Source organism: Myotis myotis, unplaced genomic scaffold, assembly GCF_014108235.1.
Source record: "Myotis myotis isolate mMyoMyo1 unplaced genomic scaffold, mMyoMyo1.p scaffold_m19_p_4, whole genome shotgun sequence".
NCBI lineage: Eukaryota > Metazoa > Chordata > Mammalia > Chiroptera > Vespertilionidae > Myotis > Myotis myotis.
Window position 1 is genome coordinate 119703329 of NW_023416346.1, and position 18708 is coordinate 119722036.

The following is an 18708-nucleotide window of genomic DNA, read 5'->3' on the forward strand; positions in this document are numbered from 1 at the left end:
CTAATTCCTCCTCCACCTTCTCCATCACCCCAACTCCATACCTCAAAATCCCACTGTACTTCACCAAACACAAGCCAAGCAACACTTGGAGTCACATGAACTTTAGGATTTTTAGCAACTTGTTATAAAAGACTAACAACCCATATACAAGTGTTTCTTGACAAAAGTTTTTTTTCCCACACAGCAAAGTATCCCAACAAACAGATCTCACGATACTTGTTCTCTCTGGTTTGGGAATGTATAGGGGTTTTACACTTTGGTTCTTCTAGGAAAAAGAAGTTATTCTATAAAGAAAGCTAACCATTTAGGATTTCTCACTCTCCCTTAAGTTGGTTCTTATATCTTTTTGTTCCCAGCATTAGCCTGGAAGAATTTAAGGTGACCTACACAGAACATAGTAACGCAATGAGATTCATTAAAACAGGGCAAGAAAAGAATGAAAAAACAGGGCTGGATACAAAGTAGTACCAGAAAGGCAGCTAAAAATGCTCACCCTATACACTTGTACATCAAATTTGTGTATCCAATATGGTGGGACAGACTTCTCTAAGTCCCTATCTTAGGTCAGGCTGACCCTGAGTGGCAATGGGAAAAGAGTAGGTTAGGTAAAAAATTATCTTCCAGCCCTAGCTGGTGTGGCTCAGTGGATAGAGCGTTGACCTGAGGACTGAAGGATCCCGGGTTCGATTCTGGTCAAGGTCACATGCCCAGGTTGCAGGCTCGATCCCCAGTAGGGGGCGTGCAGGAGGCAGCCAATCAATGATTCTCTCTCATCATTGATGTTTCTGTCTCTCTCTCCCTCTCCCTTCCTCTCTGAAATCAATAAAAATATATATATTTTAAAAATTACCTTCCACTCAAACCAAATCAATAAGGATTCATTAAATAACTATTCTTCTATTGGAGCCATACAGGAGTTTCTCTTGGAAAATATAGTCAGAGAGTCTTTGGCCATAGTTGAGACTTTCCAGAGGAGGTGCTATTAGTTATACCTTGGACCCAAAGGACAATGTTACAGAATGCTATTTTATATATTTTTTTCATTCAGGATATAGTGCCTTTAAAATAAAGAAAATAAAAAAATAAATTTTAGATTAAGTCTTACCTCAGCTATCTTAATTTCCAGTCTAAGCACTGACTTCATGTCATGCTCTGCTCGGGAGCTATTAGCACCCAAAAGTACGGCAGTATCCACCATGAACTTGTAAAGGGCCTCCCGATACTGTAAAAGATAAAGAAGCAAGTGACCATGACAACAGTCTATTGGAAAGTATGTTTCAGAGACATTGGGGAGCAGAAGCAGCAGGTGGAAATAAATTCCCTTCATTTTCACTTGTACTCAATGTACAGTACAGTCATTATGTGATACCAAACACCCACCTACCACTTTGGGAGAAAGAAGAGTGACAGCTCCTTGGATACTGTTTCCATGAGAGGCAGAAATGTCCAGCTACCGAGAATCAAGAGAACTAGTTTTGTAGCAACCGACAATATTATGGATATGTGAAACATCTCCAAATGAGCCCAGAATAGAAAGTTAAAGGTCAGACTCCTCTTTCCAGGCAAGAGAGGCTTAATAAAATAATGGGAAAGAGCTGTTGCTAAAAGCAGAAGGCATGATCCATGAAGACTAGTGGGAACAGTGATTTATTCTCTTCCAGCTCCATTTTCCCACCTTCACACTAAAAAAAAAAAATAAAAGACCATCAACTGCAGCCCTAGGTCTTTCTAGTTTTGCACAGTTTTTACAAAGTTCTCCTCACTCCCTCAGGAAAAAAAGAAGGGAGAGATGAGAGAAATGATGAAGTGAAACTGAGCAAAGAGCAAATACAGAATGTCTTCCCTGCATGTCCATAAACCCATTTTCATGACACATATTCCTGGAGGGGAGAACCTTATTTTGTGGGAACTGCAGAATCTCATTGGGGGTCATATTTCTCCTTTCAGATATACTTGTAAGAACTCAATATACTAGGTATTAAATAATCTCACAGTTATGCTTTAGGAATAAGATTTCCTCACATACACCTTGAATCTGTAAGCTATTATTACTGTGTTTATGATGTTGGAACCTATACAGTGCTTGGCATATAGCAGGCCCTTAATAAATATTTGTTGAATCAGTAAGCAAGCTTTGCAAATAGACTCAATTAGAAACAATCTTTTGCAATTCCCAGTTTGATTAAAAAATATTTAATTAATCAACACATGTGCAGATGTCTTGCTAGGCATTCTGTGCATATGAGGGGGGTACAGATGAAAAATTAAATAATACTTAAGTCTGATTTCCCAGTGTGTGATCTGGTTCTCAGTGTGTAAGAGAGATAAACATGTAATTACAAACTTTAATATTAGAGAGACCAACGTAAGTTCTTTAATAAAGCTGCTAAGTGCTTGAAGATTAAAGAGCTGGAAAAGAATTCCAGCCTGGAGAAATCGGAGACATAATGTTTGAAGGAGACAGGTTCAGGAGCAGTGAGGAGACCTCCTGTGAGATGTATGAGCTGCCTTTGCTGAGGGGGGAAATAAATAGATGGCACATTAAAGCTGGTTTGGGACCAGGTCATAAAGAGGCCTTGAACTCCCAATGAGGAATTTATATCCTGCCTTGTGAGCAAAAGTATGATGTGAGCTGCACTAAGAAGAGAATTGATCAAGTGGTACTACAGAGGCAATGAAGGGAATGAATGGAATGGAGGGAAGAAGGTAACAATCAAAATGCTATCTGCTGTAATAAAGCCAAGAGTTACCAAGGGCCTGAACTAGAGTAGTAAGAATAGAAAGGAGGGATCGGGTAGAAGAGAGATTTTGAAGGTAGAATCCACAGGACTTGACTGATTGGTTATAGGGGGAAATGATTTCAAGTCTAGTTGCTGATAGGGTGGTGACCCCAGCAGAAGCAGAGGTGCTCCCAGACTGAAAAGTTCATTACATCCACTTTCACCCTGGCTGGGTGGCTCAGATGATTGGAGCATTGTCCCATACACTGAAAGGTTGGGGGTTCAATTCCTGGCCAGGTCATATAACTAGGTTGCAGGTTCAATCCCTTATCGGGGTGCATACGGAAGGCAATCTATCAATGTTTCTCTCTCACATTGATGTCTGTCTCTTTCTCTCCCCACCCCCCCTCTAAAAGCAATAAAAAATAAATAAAAAACCTATCTTCAGGTGAGGATTAAAAATATTTTTTGAAGTTCATTCCATCCACTTTCAAGAAGGAAAACTTGCCAACCTTCTTTGATGACTGCCCTCAGCCAAAAGATTGCTTAGGATCTTGGCTACCTTCCTGCCCTCCAGAGCCTTCTAGATATAGGGTCTTGTATCAGCAAAGGAGCAGGGACTTACTCTGTGAGCTAGCACTTCCCAGTCTAAATTCCTGCATTCTCAGGCTGGGCCAGAAACCAGAGAGCTCCCTGATTGAGGAGACCCTGGGTCTGAGGCTGTTTTGGAAATTCAACAAAGTTTCCAAAATGAATTGAAAGTATTATGAATGAACCAGTTCTAATCTATAATGATAAAAGCATAATATGCTAATTAGACCGGATGTCCTTCCGGACGACCTTCTGGACGAAAGTGGGGCTGTGAGGGAAGCCTAGGTCCTGGGTGCTAGAGGGAAGCCGGTGCTGGCAGCCAGGGGAAGGAAGGCCTACTCTTGCACGAATTTTGTGCATTGGGCCTCTAGTCCAATATAAAAAATAAAAAAAATGTAGGTTTCCCAGTCAACCCAAAAAATATAACCTGGTTGATCCCATCTGGTTCTTATTAATCTGGGGCAACCTGATAAGAAAACAGATTCCTGGGCTCTATTTCAAGTCTACTAAATCAGATTCTCCAGGGCTGTGGCCCAAGAATCATACATTTAATAGAATCCCAGGTGATTCTTAAGCAGTACAATTTAAGAATCATTATTTGAGAGGGTATCCCTCCCCACACATTACTTCTGAAATGTGTAGTGAGCTCTCTGTACTTCTGAGGAATGACTGCAAGCTAATTTCTTAGTTACTTCATTTGGGTGTGCTGTCTCCCCAGCTCCAACATGAGAGCACTGAGCATGGCGACTTGTACAGCCTTGATACCCAGACTTCTAGAAGTGCCATTTATGTCTGAATAAAAAGCCTTTAGTTCCTTAATTGGAAATACGGTCATCAAATAGCCACACTGCTGTCCTAGACAGTTTGGCTCAGTGGATAGAGCATCAGCCTGTGGACCAAAGGATTCCGGGTTCGATTCTGGAAAAGGGCACGTATCTAGGTTGCAGGCTCCTCCCCGGCCCAGGCCCTGGTCGGGGATCGTGCAGGAGGCAACCAATTGATGTGTTTCTCTCACATCGATATTTCTCTCTGTTTTTCCCTCTCTCTTCCACTCTCTCTTAAAAAAAAAATGCCACACTGCTCATTTCCAGTAGTGTCAGAAATTCTAGAACAACTTATGAACCCATCAACAGCCTGACAAGGTGCAGAGTTGAAATATAAAACTTACAGATTTGGCTTCTGTGCTATTGTCAAGGTAGTCTTCCCTCACAGCTAGGGAGAGCGTTGCTTGGTCCAGCTGTTGAAATAAAAACAAAGTATTTTGCTTGCACTGTAAATTATTATGTACCATGTTAAGAAGAGTCATGAGATCTGAATCCCAGTCATATTTTGAGCTTGTGTTACCATTACAAAAACAACTCAGTATACTCAGATCTACCAGTAAATAGACACTTCAGCAATGATAGATATTATGAAGTATCAGAGACCTGCCTCTGCTTCCCCAATTCATGGCTTCTACCCCTTTCAAGGTTCTATCAATAGTAAATAACCTCAAAGATATTTGAATGGGAATAGTTCTTAGAGATTATCTGATTTGCCCCCTTACTTGATGGGTGGAGACAAATGCCAGAGAAGTGATGTGAGTTTTCCAAGGTAACATGGTTGAGCAGAGCTCATAGAATCACTGTCTCTTGTTGCCAGATCCAGAACTCCTCTCACGCAGTATTTTGCAAAATGCCCATCTGGATGGAACAGACTGTCCACTTCCCCGCCCCTAAAATACTGTGTTGGATTGATTTAAATTATAATTTTGAGAAATCTTAACAAATTTAGAACCCTCCCTGGACAGTTAGGATAGGTGATAAAAATACAAATAATAGGAAACAAAATAACTAGAATTATTATGGAAAAGTATAGCATAATCATTGGAATTAACACTTTCAGCACTTTAAAGGTGATCAAAGGGAAGAAGGTAGTTTTTTCCAAGAACATGCTAGAACAACTCGACATCCATATGCAAAAAAAAAAAAGAACGTCCACCCATAGCTCAAAAATTAATCCAAATTAATCATAGACTTAAATGCAAGACCTAAAAACTATAAACTTCTAGAAGGGAAAATCTTGTGACCTGAGGTTAGACAAAGAATTCTTAGACATGACAGCAAAATTGCAATCCATAAAAGAAAAAATAAATTAGACTTCATCAACATTAAAAAACACTGCTTTGTGAAAGAGAACAAAAAGACAAGCTACAGAGAAAATATTTAAAAATCACATGCAGGATGGGGCAAAAATGGGTTTACAGTTGTTCAAATGGAAAATACAATAATTAATCTATATATATAAAAGGCTTAGCAACCATCCGACTGGCCAGTAGGTATGATGTGCACTGACCACCAGGGGGCAGATGCTCAATGCAGGAGCTGCCAAGCTGCAGTGACTTGGCAGCAGTGGTTCTCGGGTGACACACCCTGCAACCAGAGAGGAGGGAGCCCGATTCCTCACTGGGCCGCGGGATTCCACCTTTGGCCCTGGGTTATGTTGTTGTAGGGCACTGTCGGCCCTGAATCAGGTTTACTGCACACTTGCCTTAACATGGGAAAATTTTAATCACATTCTGAAAAAGATAAAACTACAGGGAAAGAGAACGGGGTTTGGGGATGAGGAAACTGGTTGACTACAAAGGGGCAACATGAGGTAATTTTGGGTGGTGGTGATGAAACTATTTTATTTCTTAATTATGACGGTGATTACATGACTCTGCATTTGTCAAAACTTATAGACACATGCATCACAAAAAAATGAATTTAATGACATTAAATTTAAAAATGAAATTTTATAAAGAACTTTCTCTAAATCTATGGTCATTTTTTTCTTGAATGTCAACAACTGCCTAAAGGCTAAATTATGTGGATCCCAACAGCAGATTTTCTCATTTAAATTTGATTCAGACATAAAAATGTTAGGTCAAATTAACAGGATATGAAATCTAAAAGACAAATAAAAAATTAGTAGCATCTTAATAAAAACCGGATCCCATATTCCTATATCATTAGTTTATACAATGCTAGATTGCTTGGGTCTATCTCTATTTTCTTCTTCATTTTACTATAAGCTTAAATATTTTCTATGTATAGGGTTATAGTTTTCCATGAAAATCTTCTTTATAAGCAACAAATTCTACAAAGGCCAAATTAAGAGTTAGCAAAGTCATGAAAATTTTAAGAAAAATACTGCTCTTGTTTCAATGCGGGGGGTGGGGGGGATGCTTCCATAACATTCACTTTGTCTGTGTGTATTACTAAAACCCTCAAATTTTTGTGTTCAATCTTTTTCTCTAATTGGCTCAAAACAACCAAGTCACAGGCCAGCCTGGCTTCATCATAATGCAATTCCCAATCTACCACCATTTCTTCCAAAATTTAAGCAAGCCAGAACCACAAAACACAATATTATGATTAAGATGTTTTGGATTTCAATTAGATTTGGACCACTTCAAGAATCTTTTGATCTTCAGTCTCATAGGAAAGGAAATTGAGTAGACAACATTAAGGGAGCCAAAGCTTCCCTCTGATGAAATGAAGTTTAATCCACTTATTGTAAAAGTCTCAATGATTAAAATGAAGTTACCTGACCTTTTTTAAACCGTCACATTGTTATGGTTTCTAGGGAACATTTTAAATACACAAAACAGATTAAATAAGGTCTGTCAACTAAATCTCATTAGGAACATACAAAGTCTTGAGGCAAAAGACTTTCTCAAGAGGCCAACATTAGGACAATGTTATTTGAGGTTTGTTTGTTTTTTTTAAATTCTTATGTCTGAATATTGCAAGTTGAAAATAAAATATCTGTTTGGGAAACCCAACACATTGAATGGAAATATGAATTGTTTTTCTCCAACTGCAATAAACCTCAGGTTAGGAAGCAAAGTAGTAATAAAAAAAGAAGCATCTGACAAATTATGATATAAGAAAAGGACAGACAAAGAAATGAGAAAAACGTCATTTCTAAGAGAGGCTGTCCTTGTCATACTTTCGGATTTTGCTATGAGTCAGACAAAAGCAGGCCACTGAGTGATGATGACTTTAAGTCAATGTTTCAGTAACACATACTGATGAGACAACCCTGGCCTTCCAAACCCTCATGATCACATATATTCAAGTATTTCACTATCCCTTAAATCTTCATTCTTGTTATCCTCTTACATAAATAAACCCAAATACATGTAACAAGGATTGGGGGCATCAACTTCTGTTGTTTTCTGTATGTTTCTACCTTTTAAGCCTGTGATAAATCCTGTACCATCTCACCACAGAGGAAAAGGAAGTCTAAGTACATTGAGGGAGGATGGTTTGAGGTAAGGGAGACTTCTCCCAAAGCAAAAAGAGGTTCTTCTAGGTAGCCAAAGAAGTCAAAATGTCTCCTGAGCAGAGGGACCAATCAATGTCCCTAGAAAGTGGCAGGATCTGAGAGGGAGTGAGGGCCCAGGGCCCCAGCAGCAGAGACGCACACTTGAAGGGCAACATGAACTGGGATAGTGGGTTTATTTTCAGAAACAGGTAACTGATGATTGGAGGATCTCCCAGTAGCCAAGAAGAAGGCTGAGAAATGGGGCAACCAGGAGGTAGGGAAGTGACTAGACTGGTTCAATTTCCCACTAAAAGGTGGGGTGGGAGCTCAGTCATTGATGAAATTGACTAAAGAAAATGCCCATTTCTCACATACCTGAATTTGAAATCTGAGTGTTATGTTGGTTACAAAAATTGAACCAAATGGTTCTGACCAGTTGCCTGGTCATGCTCTAAGACAGGGGTGGAGAACATCAGGCTGTTGATGGGTTCATAAGCTGTTCTGTTTGTTTTAAAAGAGAGTAATCTATTGACACAAGGCAGAGGTCAATTGGACCATTACCATCATTGTGTCTTGCACAGCATGCCTTGCCCTGACAGCATTAGAATATGTGTCAGTGCTGTGTTGTTTATCACCCAACATGGAAATAACAGCTGTCACTGGAACTAAGAATTTTCTCTTGAGTAGATGGGAATTCTTTCAGTGTCTAAAGACTTCCACTGTTGGTAGATATGGGCAAACTACAGCCTGCAGGCCAACCAGCCACACACCCACTCATGTCTACAGCTGCTTTCCCAGGCACAAAAGCAGAGTTGAGCAGTTGAGACAGAGATGCCATGGCTCACACAGCCCAAAATATTTATATCTGATACCTTCCAGAAAAAAATTGCCAGCTGCTTGGTATAAATAAAAAAAAAAAATAAACTCTAGCCCAAGTTGGTTTGGCTCAGTGGATAGAGTATCTATCGGTGGAATGAAGGGTCCCAAGTTCGATTCTGGTCAAGGGCATGTACCTTGGTTGCAGGCTCGAACCCCAGCCCTGGTTGGAGCACATGCGGGAGGCAACCAATTGATGTGTCTTCTCTCACATCAATGTTTCTCTCTCTGTGTCTCTCCCCATCTCTTCCACTCTCTCTAAAAATCAATGGGAAAATATCCTCAGGTGAGGATTAACAAAAAATAAAAATAAAACAAATTAATTCCAGAATGTGGATTTTAAAAAGTTGATATATCAGGAAAGGGTAACACACTCTAAAAGTTTTATACTTCTGATTTGAATATAAATATATTATTAATATTTTCTAGCTCAAAAAAGGACAGAACTGTGAGGGAGGAAGCAGTAGCTCAATAAAATTTTCATTATTAGTCAAAGTAACTGAGTAGGCAAAAAAAATGGTAGAATCAAAGCAAAACATTTTGAGAAATGTTATTTGAAGTCTTGCCAAGCTCTTTTATTAATGAATCTTTCATTGTTGGTAGTCTCCTGATTTTACCAATCTGTGTCAAGGTATGTCTGTGTGGCCCATTCCTTGGAAGAGAAGGGATGCTTACTCTCCCAATAGAAAATGCAAGCCAAGCACTTGGAACAAGTTTCATTTTATCTTATGAAAGGAAAGGAAGAGATTCATACTGAATTTGACAATGAAATTTTAGGCATATATGCAAGAAGACTTTAGTGATGGAAGAACAAGGAATCATGGCATGTGTTCTCTCCTTTGTCAGGGGAATGAGAAGGTGAGGGGAAGAAGAGAGTTCAGAAAGTCTTTGCACAATAATCCTATATAATAAAAGGCTAATATGCAAATCGACCAAACTGCAGAACGACTGATCACTATGATGTGTACTGACCACCAGGGGGCAGACGATCAATGCAGGAGCTGCCCCCTAATGGTCAGTGTGCTCCCACAGGGGGAGTGCCCGTTCAGCCAGAAGCTAGGTTCACGGCTGGCAAGCGTAGCAGCGGTGGCAGGAGCCTCTCCCGCCTCCATGGCAGCATTAAGGCTAGGGAGCAGGCCTAAGCCATCAGTTGGACATCCCCCGAGGGCTCCCGGACTGCAAGAGGGCGCAGGCTGGGCTGAGGGACCACCCCTCCAGAGTGCACGAATCTCTTGCACCAGGGCTCTAGTATCATAATAAGTATGTATGGTGCAGAGTGGGTACTAGACTTATTGAGGGATCAGTTCACAAATTATATGTGTCTCACCACTATGCTCTTCACCTGAAACTAATATAAAATAATACTGAATGTCAACTATAATTAAAAAATAAAAAAAGAACATGCTAAATGAAAAAAAAAGAAGGAAGTCTTTGCAGCTCTCTTCCCACTGGAATTTAGGTGCCCACACATGCTTAGAGTAGACATTGAGGGCCAGATCACAGATCACTTGAAATTAACTTGCTCACTAGCTTCTTAAAAGGCTAATAAAACTGGTTTGTTCATGATTTACAGTCTGCACATCTGTGAAGGGGGTAATACTCTAGATCAGAGGTTCTCAACCTGTGGGTCGCGACCCCTTTGGGGGTCGAACGACCCTTTCACAGGGGTCGCCTAAGACCATCGGAAACCACATATATAATTACATATTGTTTTTGTGATTAATCACTATGCTTTAATTATGTTTAACTTGTAACAATGAAATTGGGGGTCACCACAACATGAGGAACTGTATTAAAGGGTCGCAGCATTAGGAAGGTTGAGAACCACTGCTCTAGATCCTAATGTTTAACATAATTTTTCCTTATCATTTCACTAAGGTAGTATGAGTCTCTTTCCCTAGGAAGCACCCCAAAAAGCTAACCTTGGACAGAACAAACGGGATGACCAAGTCTTCACTATACCTTCAAGATGTGTTCATTGGATGCCTTGTCATCAGGGGACACATACAAACGGATAAATACAGAATTGCTGTATTGACCACGAAACGTTGCAAGTGTCTGAAGAAGGCTGAACTTTCTCTCTGACCAAACCCCTTCAGGACCGATATTAGACTCGAGCACAGGCCAGCGAAAAGGTGAGTGCCGCAGGATGTGTAGCAATGGCTTGGCATCTGCCTTTTCGATCGCTTCTGAAAGGGAAAAAAGATTAAGGGAGAGTTAGAATTGCAAACTGGATTTCCAAGCTAGAATGCAAAGGTATCTTCTCAGGAGAAAATTCCCGTAAGACTCCAACTTAACATTTCAGCTGTTATGGAGAGGTGCCGTAGACTGAAGATAACCAGAGACAGAGCTACCTATGACTCACACAGCAATGTCACTGTCTAAATCTGGTATTCTTGCCAGGAGAGCTGACTAGGGAACCTGCTGGATATTCCCTACTATGAAAGATGGACTTACTACACTGACCCCAGGCAATGGGCGATGTTAGGCTGATAATACTCTGCAATGCTAAGGAACAACCCTAGGTAAAAGCAACTGCTCAATAAAACCAATCACACCCCAATAAAAGTGAACTAATGCTTCAGTCTTTTTCATCAACTTTTTCTGCTCTCGTCTAGCTCACTGAATAATACCCAAAATCCTAAACAAGTTAACACACTTCCCAGAAGCACTGGCTTCTTTCTGCAATGACCTTGAAAGAGCAGACGAGATAAAATTATGTATCTCTTTTAACTCCAATCAGACCCAAGATACGGAGACATGCCTAAGACAACCAACAGATTACTCTCAGGCTGATGGAGAAGCAGGAGCCTGGCCTGCCTGGGAATCTGGATTTCTCTAGGCCCCAGTAGGTCCTTAGGGGACTAGCAATACTCCCAAGTGCCCTCTCTCCCAGGTTCCTTCTCAGACCAGACCTGGCCTCTAGATTCTGGTTTCTGTACCACATATAGTGGGGTTTGACCTTCTGATCCCACCCAAATGTCTCATAGAGTAACTGATACCTAAAGAATCCAAGCCATAGAAATAGAATCATTTTCTCCATCAAACCAGCAAGAGAACATTAAGACAGGGCAGGGCTAGTCAAAACCCAGTTTTTGAGAATTGTTCCTTTTCTTAAATAATATCTTTAAACATTAAAAGAACTCTGAAGAATAGGGGTGTTAAATATTTTATTTTTCTTTATTTCTTTATTGATTTACTAGAGGCCCAATGCACGAAAATTCATGCATGGAGGGGCAGTCCCTCAGCCCAGCCTGCCCCGTCTCACAGTTTGGGAGCCCTCAGGGGATGTCCTACTGTCGGCTTAGGCCCACTCCCCACTCTGGCCTCCCTTTGCGGGAGGCAACCTGGCTGATCAGGGGAAGGCGCCACCCCCATCACCCTGCCGCTGCCGGCCACCACGGCTGCCTGCCCTCGGCCCTCGAAGCTGCTGCGGCTTTATTTGGAAGTACGTTTGGCTGTCTGGTATAATTAGCATATTATGCTTTTATTATCATAGATTACTCACTCTCATTCATGCAAGATGAATAAAGGATTTTGGCTTTCTGTATGGCTTCAGTGTCCCGCCTTCTACTGATTGATTTCTCCAAAAGTGCTAGAAGGTTAAGAAAGGATTTATTAGTATCCACCCACATGTGGTGCTGAGTGGGAGGTCACTTGATAATCACAGTCTCCGCCTCCAGAAAATTAGATGTAAAGACAGACAACCCTAGAAAAAAGACTTCTATAAAAGATAGGCAGACAGCAGAGCCGATTCCAACTTGCTTGAAGTTCAAATAAAAACAATTTAACATTATTTTCTCAAAGGTTCTACTGACTCAAAGAAACCAAAAGTTCAATTTCCAACTGAGACGGGACCTTATGCAGGGGTTAATGTTTTCTGCCACCTACACAAAAAGAAACAGAATTCATTTATTCAAGAACCAAAAATAACTAAATTCTGTTCCTTGTTTCTGCACCGAGTAATATTCTCAACGGAGGCAATTTCATCAGGGTCGGGTTTCTTAAGGTTTCTTCACATCCAGCCTCTCAGGGAGGTCACCTGGAAGAAATTTCCCATTAGAAGTTTTATTCAATGTTGTATAAACATGCTGTGGACATGGGAGAAGTTGTTTAGACAGGAAATGGAGAGGCGAGATTGGAAAGCCTAACCAAATTGCCTAAAAACTTGTCCATTTACACATTTGAAGTCCTGGCCATTTAAATGAGGCCATGTGTATAAAATGGTTGCCAGCATAGACATAATCCTGCCTGGAAAATGATTTTCTATTTACAAAATCACTGATGCTATTGTTTGAAGGAGGAAAATGACAGTTGTCACTATTTCAAGGAAGGAGGAAAACCAAAATTCAATAAAAAGCTACCCTCCTTCAAAAAGACCACCTTGGTTATATACTTGAGAGTATCAATTTACCAACACTAAGCCAAGACAAAGAATCCTTATGCAGCACCGTGGCACTGCCTCTATTGATCTATGTCAAACTGGTATTATCAAAGCATTTGGGGGCTATTTCTGAAATGTAGCAGCCTCCAAATGACGTTACAACAGATGCTCCTACAGTACTCTGAATTGCTTCAAAGCACAATGTACAGAGCTAATCAAATTAATAAATAATTACATATTCTCTGAAGAGGAATCAACTTCTAAACTAGAAGTTCTACATTTCAAAAATAAGAGAAAAGCAATCCAGAGCTCCTGTCCAGGTTTTTTAAGCATCTGCAGTATGTCAAACAAGTCCATGTAACTAGATGGATTCAAATAAAATAAATTGAGTTGGATGTGGGTGTTTTCAATTATTTCAACTTGTATAGTGCTTCTTTCTTGTGTATTACACAGCAATAAACGTGGAATAACTAGCCCCAAGGATAAAGAAGGGAGATTTTTTTTTAGTAAACAGAAAGCTCTAAAACCATACCCATATATATTTCTATTCAAATCAGATCATGTGCCTTTCCACCATATTGCTTCCATGGCCACTGACTGGATTGTTGGGGAGACACATTTGGAATAATTTCCACATCTCCAAATTTCATTTAGAGATGTGATATTATTCCAACGCTATAAACACTCCATAGGCTGCAAACATGAAGGCCCTGAAAACAAACAAACAAATAAGCAAAAAAAAAAACAGCAGCAAAAGAACTCAAAATATTATATATCTACCTGAGTGTACACAAAGCCATTCTGTATCAGAAGAAGGAAAAAAGACATGTGTATGCTAAGTAGGGCAATCCCAAAAAGCTAACCATGCACAAATATCAATAATTTGTATATCTCACAATTCTGTTCCAGAATTTGTCTTTTAAAACAAATTCAGCTACCACGAATATCTGGCTTGCCCTTTTCCTTCTCTCTTTCTCTTCATACCCAAGCAGGCAGAGCATTGATATGCAGACAGTGATGTAGCGATCAGTTAGCAGCATCCATTTAATCTATCTCTGTATCTGAATTAGTGGTAAGAGAAATAAAATCTAGCCTAGGGAGTCATTAATAAGCAGAAAACAAAGTATGCCTATCAAAGGCAATTGCTCAGATTATTAAAATGTCCCTAACGCACAGAGAAGGGCTCGTGGGTCACCCATACAAGGGCATTCCTATAATAATCTGACTTGTTTCCTGGATGATTTCTCAGTCCTCCATCCACCCCGTATCCAGTTATTCCTAATCATGTTACAACAGAAAAGGAAAATTCCAGTTCATTAAAAAACCTGTAGTGCAGTAAATCTCAGACTTTAAAATTGATTTCAAAGTGTTTCTGGTCATCAAATTTAAACATTACATATATTATGTATTTTTTTCTTGTCAGTATGCTCAATCAAATACAATTTTTAAAGGCAACATAACAGACATATAAAGGGAGTGAGCTTTCAAATGACACAGACATGGGTTCCAGTTGCAGCTTGCCGCTATGTTCCAGCTAGAACTTGAGCAGGTTCTTTAAGCCTCAGTTTCTTCATCTGCAAATCTGGATAAGCATAGTGCCTACCTCCCAGGGTTGTGGTAAGGATCAAACATTTTAATGCACAGAAAGTGCCTGTTTCAACACCCGGACACATGAGAGGTGATCCATCAATGGTGGCTTAAACAGGATTACAGGCTGAGTCAGCCATGCCCCAAATTGTAAAGCAATCAACCTTATTTCTAGTGCTTCCTCCATAAATGGTCTTTCCTCCTCCTTTCTTAGGATATTGTAACCACTCTGTGTGTAGGATGATTCCACAAATTGAACCTGCCCTGGCCACCTTGCAAAACCCATGCTCTCAACACTTCCTTTGCTTTCACAGTAGAGGCAATGCTCCATGAGGAGGGATAATTTGCAGTCAGTGTTAACCTCTGAGAATACTTTGTTCCTCCTGGAAACAAGGCATTTTCTTTGTTATGTAAACACTTTCAATGAAATTACAGAAAAGTACATAATTTGCAGGACTTCCACAAAGTAAACACACCCACATAACAGACATTATGACCAGGATCTCAGAAGCTTCTTGTGCTCCCTTCCAGTCACTAACTCCAATCAAGGCAACCAACATCCTCTTACTCCAAGTCACCTTACTCAAGTCTATTTCCCATATTCTTTTTGGGTAATCTACCTTTTATCAATTTTATCAACACAAGTCCTTTGTTGAATATTTATATTGCAAAATCTTCTCCCATTTTATAGACTTCATTTTATTAATGGTATCATGGGATGAACTAAAATTCTTTATTTTAATGTAGCCTAATTTGCCCACTTTTTTTCTGTCTATGGTTAGCATATTTTGTGTCCTATTTAAGAAATCTTTGCCTGCCCTGAGGTCATTAAGATATTCTCTTATGTTTTCCCCTAGAATTCTTATAGTTTCACATTTATATCTATAATCCATATAAAATCTGTTTTTGCCCATGGTGTGGACAGCCGTGCCTTTTTAACACAAGCCCGGCCTCACAGAGAATGAGTTATGTGAGAATTTCAATAGAGAAGGTATTTTTGATCACTGGGCCTCAAATATTATCACCAAAAAATACTTTTGGTGCATAAAATTTACATTAACAATGGCTATTTTCTATGAGATCGAGTACTCTCTAGCGCAGGGGCTGGATCACATTCATCTTTGAACACCCAGGGCTTAATGCTTGCATTGTTGATGTCCAATGCACATTTCCCTAGTTGAAATCCTGACAAGGAAAGTCTGAGAGAGAGTTTTTATCACACTGGAAAGGAACTGTGAGAAATTAGACTGACTTATTCTTTTTATAATCAGCAATGTCCTGATTATGCTAACATCCATAATCTCCTTTTCTCACATTTTAGTCCCTAGGTCATACAATGAAATTTAAGAGGTCATCTGTTCTCATGAACAGCAGGGGTTGTTTTTTTGTTTTTTTAATATATCTTTATTGATTTCATAGAGGAAGGGAGAGGGAGAGATAGAAACATCAATGATGAGAGAGAACCATTGATTGGCTGCCTCCTGCACATCCCCCACTGGGGATCAAGCCTGCAACCCAGGCATGTGCCCTTGACCGAAATCAAACCCGGGACCCTTCAGTCCGCAGGCTGACGCTCTATCCACTGAGCCAAACCAGCTAGGGCAGGGGTTGTTGTTTTTTTTTAATTGAATTCAGTGAGGTGACATTGATTAATAAAATTATATAGGTTTCAGGGGTACAATTCTATAATATATCATCTTTATTATATTGTGTTCACCACCCCAAGTCAGTTTTCCTTCCATCACCATTGATCCTCCATTTACCTTCTTCTACCTCCCCCCTCTCCCCTTTCCCTCTGGCAATCATCATACTATTTGTTGATTGCCTATAAATTGTTTGTTTGTATAATCCCTTCACCTTTTCCACTCAGCCCCATTGGGGTTTACCAATGGTCTCAGCTTAATCATCCACTTCTACTTCTCCACTGAGGAAGGGGGAGGGGGCGGATTCTTAGTTAACATTCAACTTCCTTAAGTGCAGGAGCCAGATAGGACTCTCCATTCTATTCACTCAATTCACTTCTCCTGCTCAGACAGGCTCTTTATTTAGAGTTCTGTAATAGGAAGAGGCAATTTCCAAGGAAAAAGAATGAGACTCCTTAAGAGTCGGCACTCCCCTGGTAAGGTGAGAGCTCAAGGCAGTCATTTGAAGATTCTGCAATATTTAGCACCTTCTCAACTAATAGTTTTCAAAAATCCCACATGCATAATGTTTTAGGCCTTTGAACAAACACCTACCAAGAATCTCATTGTTGAGCTGAAGCCATTTTAATGAGATGGCTCCAGATAATAGGAATTCTTTCAACACAGGCTCCTTTGTGTCCTTTCCCAGACCCTGCACTCCTATATACCTGTTACACAGGAAATCATCTGGCTACTTGCTGAAAGACAATAAATGCTGGAGCTGCTTGCCTGATTTGCTTTACAGAAACAGTAACTGCAGTCTAAAACGTTCATGTCAAATGTCATCAAGGTGATTCCTCAATTCAGAGTATATTAGAAATCAGGGGGAGTGTCCTCTTAATTCTAATGAGAGAAAGGGTATGAAAAATACCAAGTTTGGAAAACCAAATCTACATTTTTAAGGAAAGGTGTGCCCTTCCACACCTACATAATGAACAGAATGTTCTCTAGACATGTATATTTTTTAAACCTATCATATCATGGCCTGCTTTCTCCTTTGGTGGTACTAAAAAACCACCTTCGGATGGTACATGGTTGAATGTCGCCTCTAATCTTACTATTTTTAGTCCTTGTTGATTTTCCGGGCTACAAACTTCAATTTGGTTTCCAGGCTCCTCAGTTTATTTACTGCACTGAAAGGCTTCATTTTTCTAACGCACACATGCAAGGTATTAAACTTGTATGCAGTTAAACCTGGAGACTTTAAATCAGCTTGCAAAGCCCGGTGTTATTCTCATTAAAAAATAAAATTCAAGTTAACTAAGTCATGGTCTGTGGATCCCATAGCTCTCAAGTTTTCACATGAATTGTGTGAAACTCAACTCTGCAGTTCCTGGGCCCCACAGCCAGTCAAGCATGGGATTAACTGAGTCTGTCTGACGTACTGAAAAGACAATAAAAGCTGATATTTCTCATTCTTCTGGAAATCCCCCACCTAAGGATAAGGAGAGAACCTGTCAGAATTCTTTTCTCTGTTCGTTTTTTATGATCATCCTATAAATGATAATTATTGGCATCAGCCTAAGAAAAGGGGGCAGATAAAGATTTTTTTTAAAAAAGAAGTCTGTCAAAAAAAAGAAAAGGGGGCAGAGATTATTGTAGGGGAATCAAAAGCCTCTAACTCATCAATCTAAATCATGGGTTAGCAAATAACATAAAAATATCCCCCGTTTAACACAAAAGACCTCTTTGTCCATAATGAAATCAATTTTATAAAACTGCCAGATACTACAATAGTCTAATAGAAGGTAACTTTTTTATTATGTTCACGCATAAGAGAAGTTCTAAGGATTATACTTATCAGGGTTATACCTCAAAATAATTTAAATTAAATTCTAACATTACTCTTTGATAGCATGTTATTACAATGAATTTGCCAATATATTTTAACTCGTAAAATTAACCTTCCTACTTACATAATTTGTATCTTAGCGGGTAATTCAATGTAAGGCCTGGGCTGAACTTAAAGTCATTAAAATCCACCTTTGGTTTTTGGCCTATAATAAAACCCCTAATTATATTTTCCCTGCCTCCTATTCCTACCATCTTAACATTACAAGGAAAAGGCCATCTGTGTGGTTATATACCCCCTGTAGTGGTCCTTCCTGAGCAGTCCTCAGATATCCAAGGACCCAATGGTGACAGCATTCATTTATTAAGTACCTGCTCTGAGCCAGGCATATGACCTCCATTAATCCCTGACCAACCCTAAGAGGCAGGTATTTAACCGCATTCTAGAGGTGAGAAACCGGTAAGAATTTATCCAAGGAAACTCAGCTAGCAAAGGTTAGAGCTTGGGTTTGGACTCCTGTTCATTCCACCAGCAAGTAGCCAGTAAAATTCCACCAGTTGCTTTCCTGTGTGAGAACTAGGCCCCCAGTGGCTAAACCAGAGGCAGCACTGCCCTCATGGACTTTCTTGACAGCTCTCTCAATCATAACTGGAAGAAAGGCCTTCTCTAGTTACATAGAGACTTGTTTTCTGCAGTGGTCGAGTGACTCTGCGCTGAGCCATCTAACCCCTTTGCCCTATCACCCTACTGTGATCAGAGACACACTCCTGAGGCACCTAGCTA

At 39.9% G+C, this 18708-nt stretch overlaps 1 protein-coding gene across 1 annotated transcript in view; it reads right to left on the reverse strand.

Moving 5' to 3' along the window:
• Positions 1-18708, reverse strand: part of PHEX (phosphate regulating endopeptidase homolog X-linked) — a 200880-nt gene that overhangs the window by 151497 nt on the left and 30675 nt on the right. The window contains exons 4-7 of the mRNA XM_036305892.1: positions 11989-12075; positions 10443-10669; positions 4480-4548; positions 1106-1222 (exon numbers count right to left, since the gene is read on the reverse strand). Coding sequence (XP_036161785.1) covers positions 1106-1222; positions 4480-4548; positions 10443-10669; positions 11989-12075 — 500 coding nt within the window. The remainder of the gene's footprint in view (positions 1-1105; positions 1223-4479; positions 4549-10442; positions 10670-11988; positions 12076-18708) is intronic.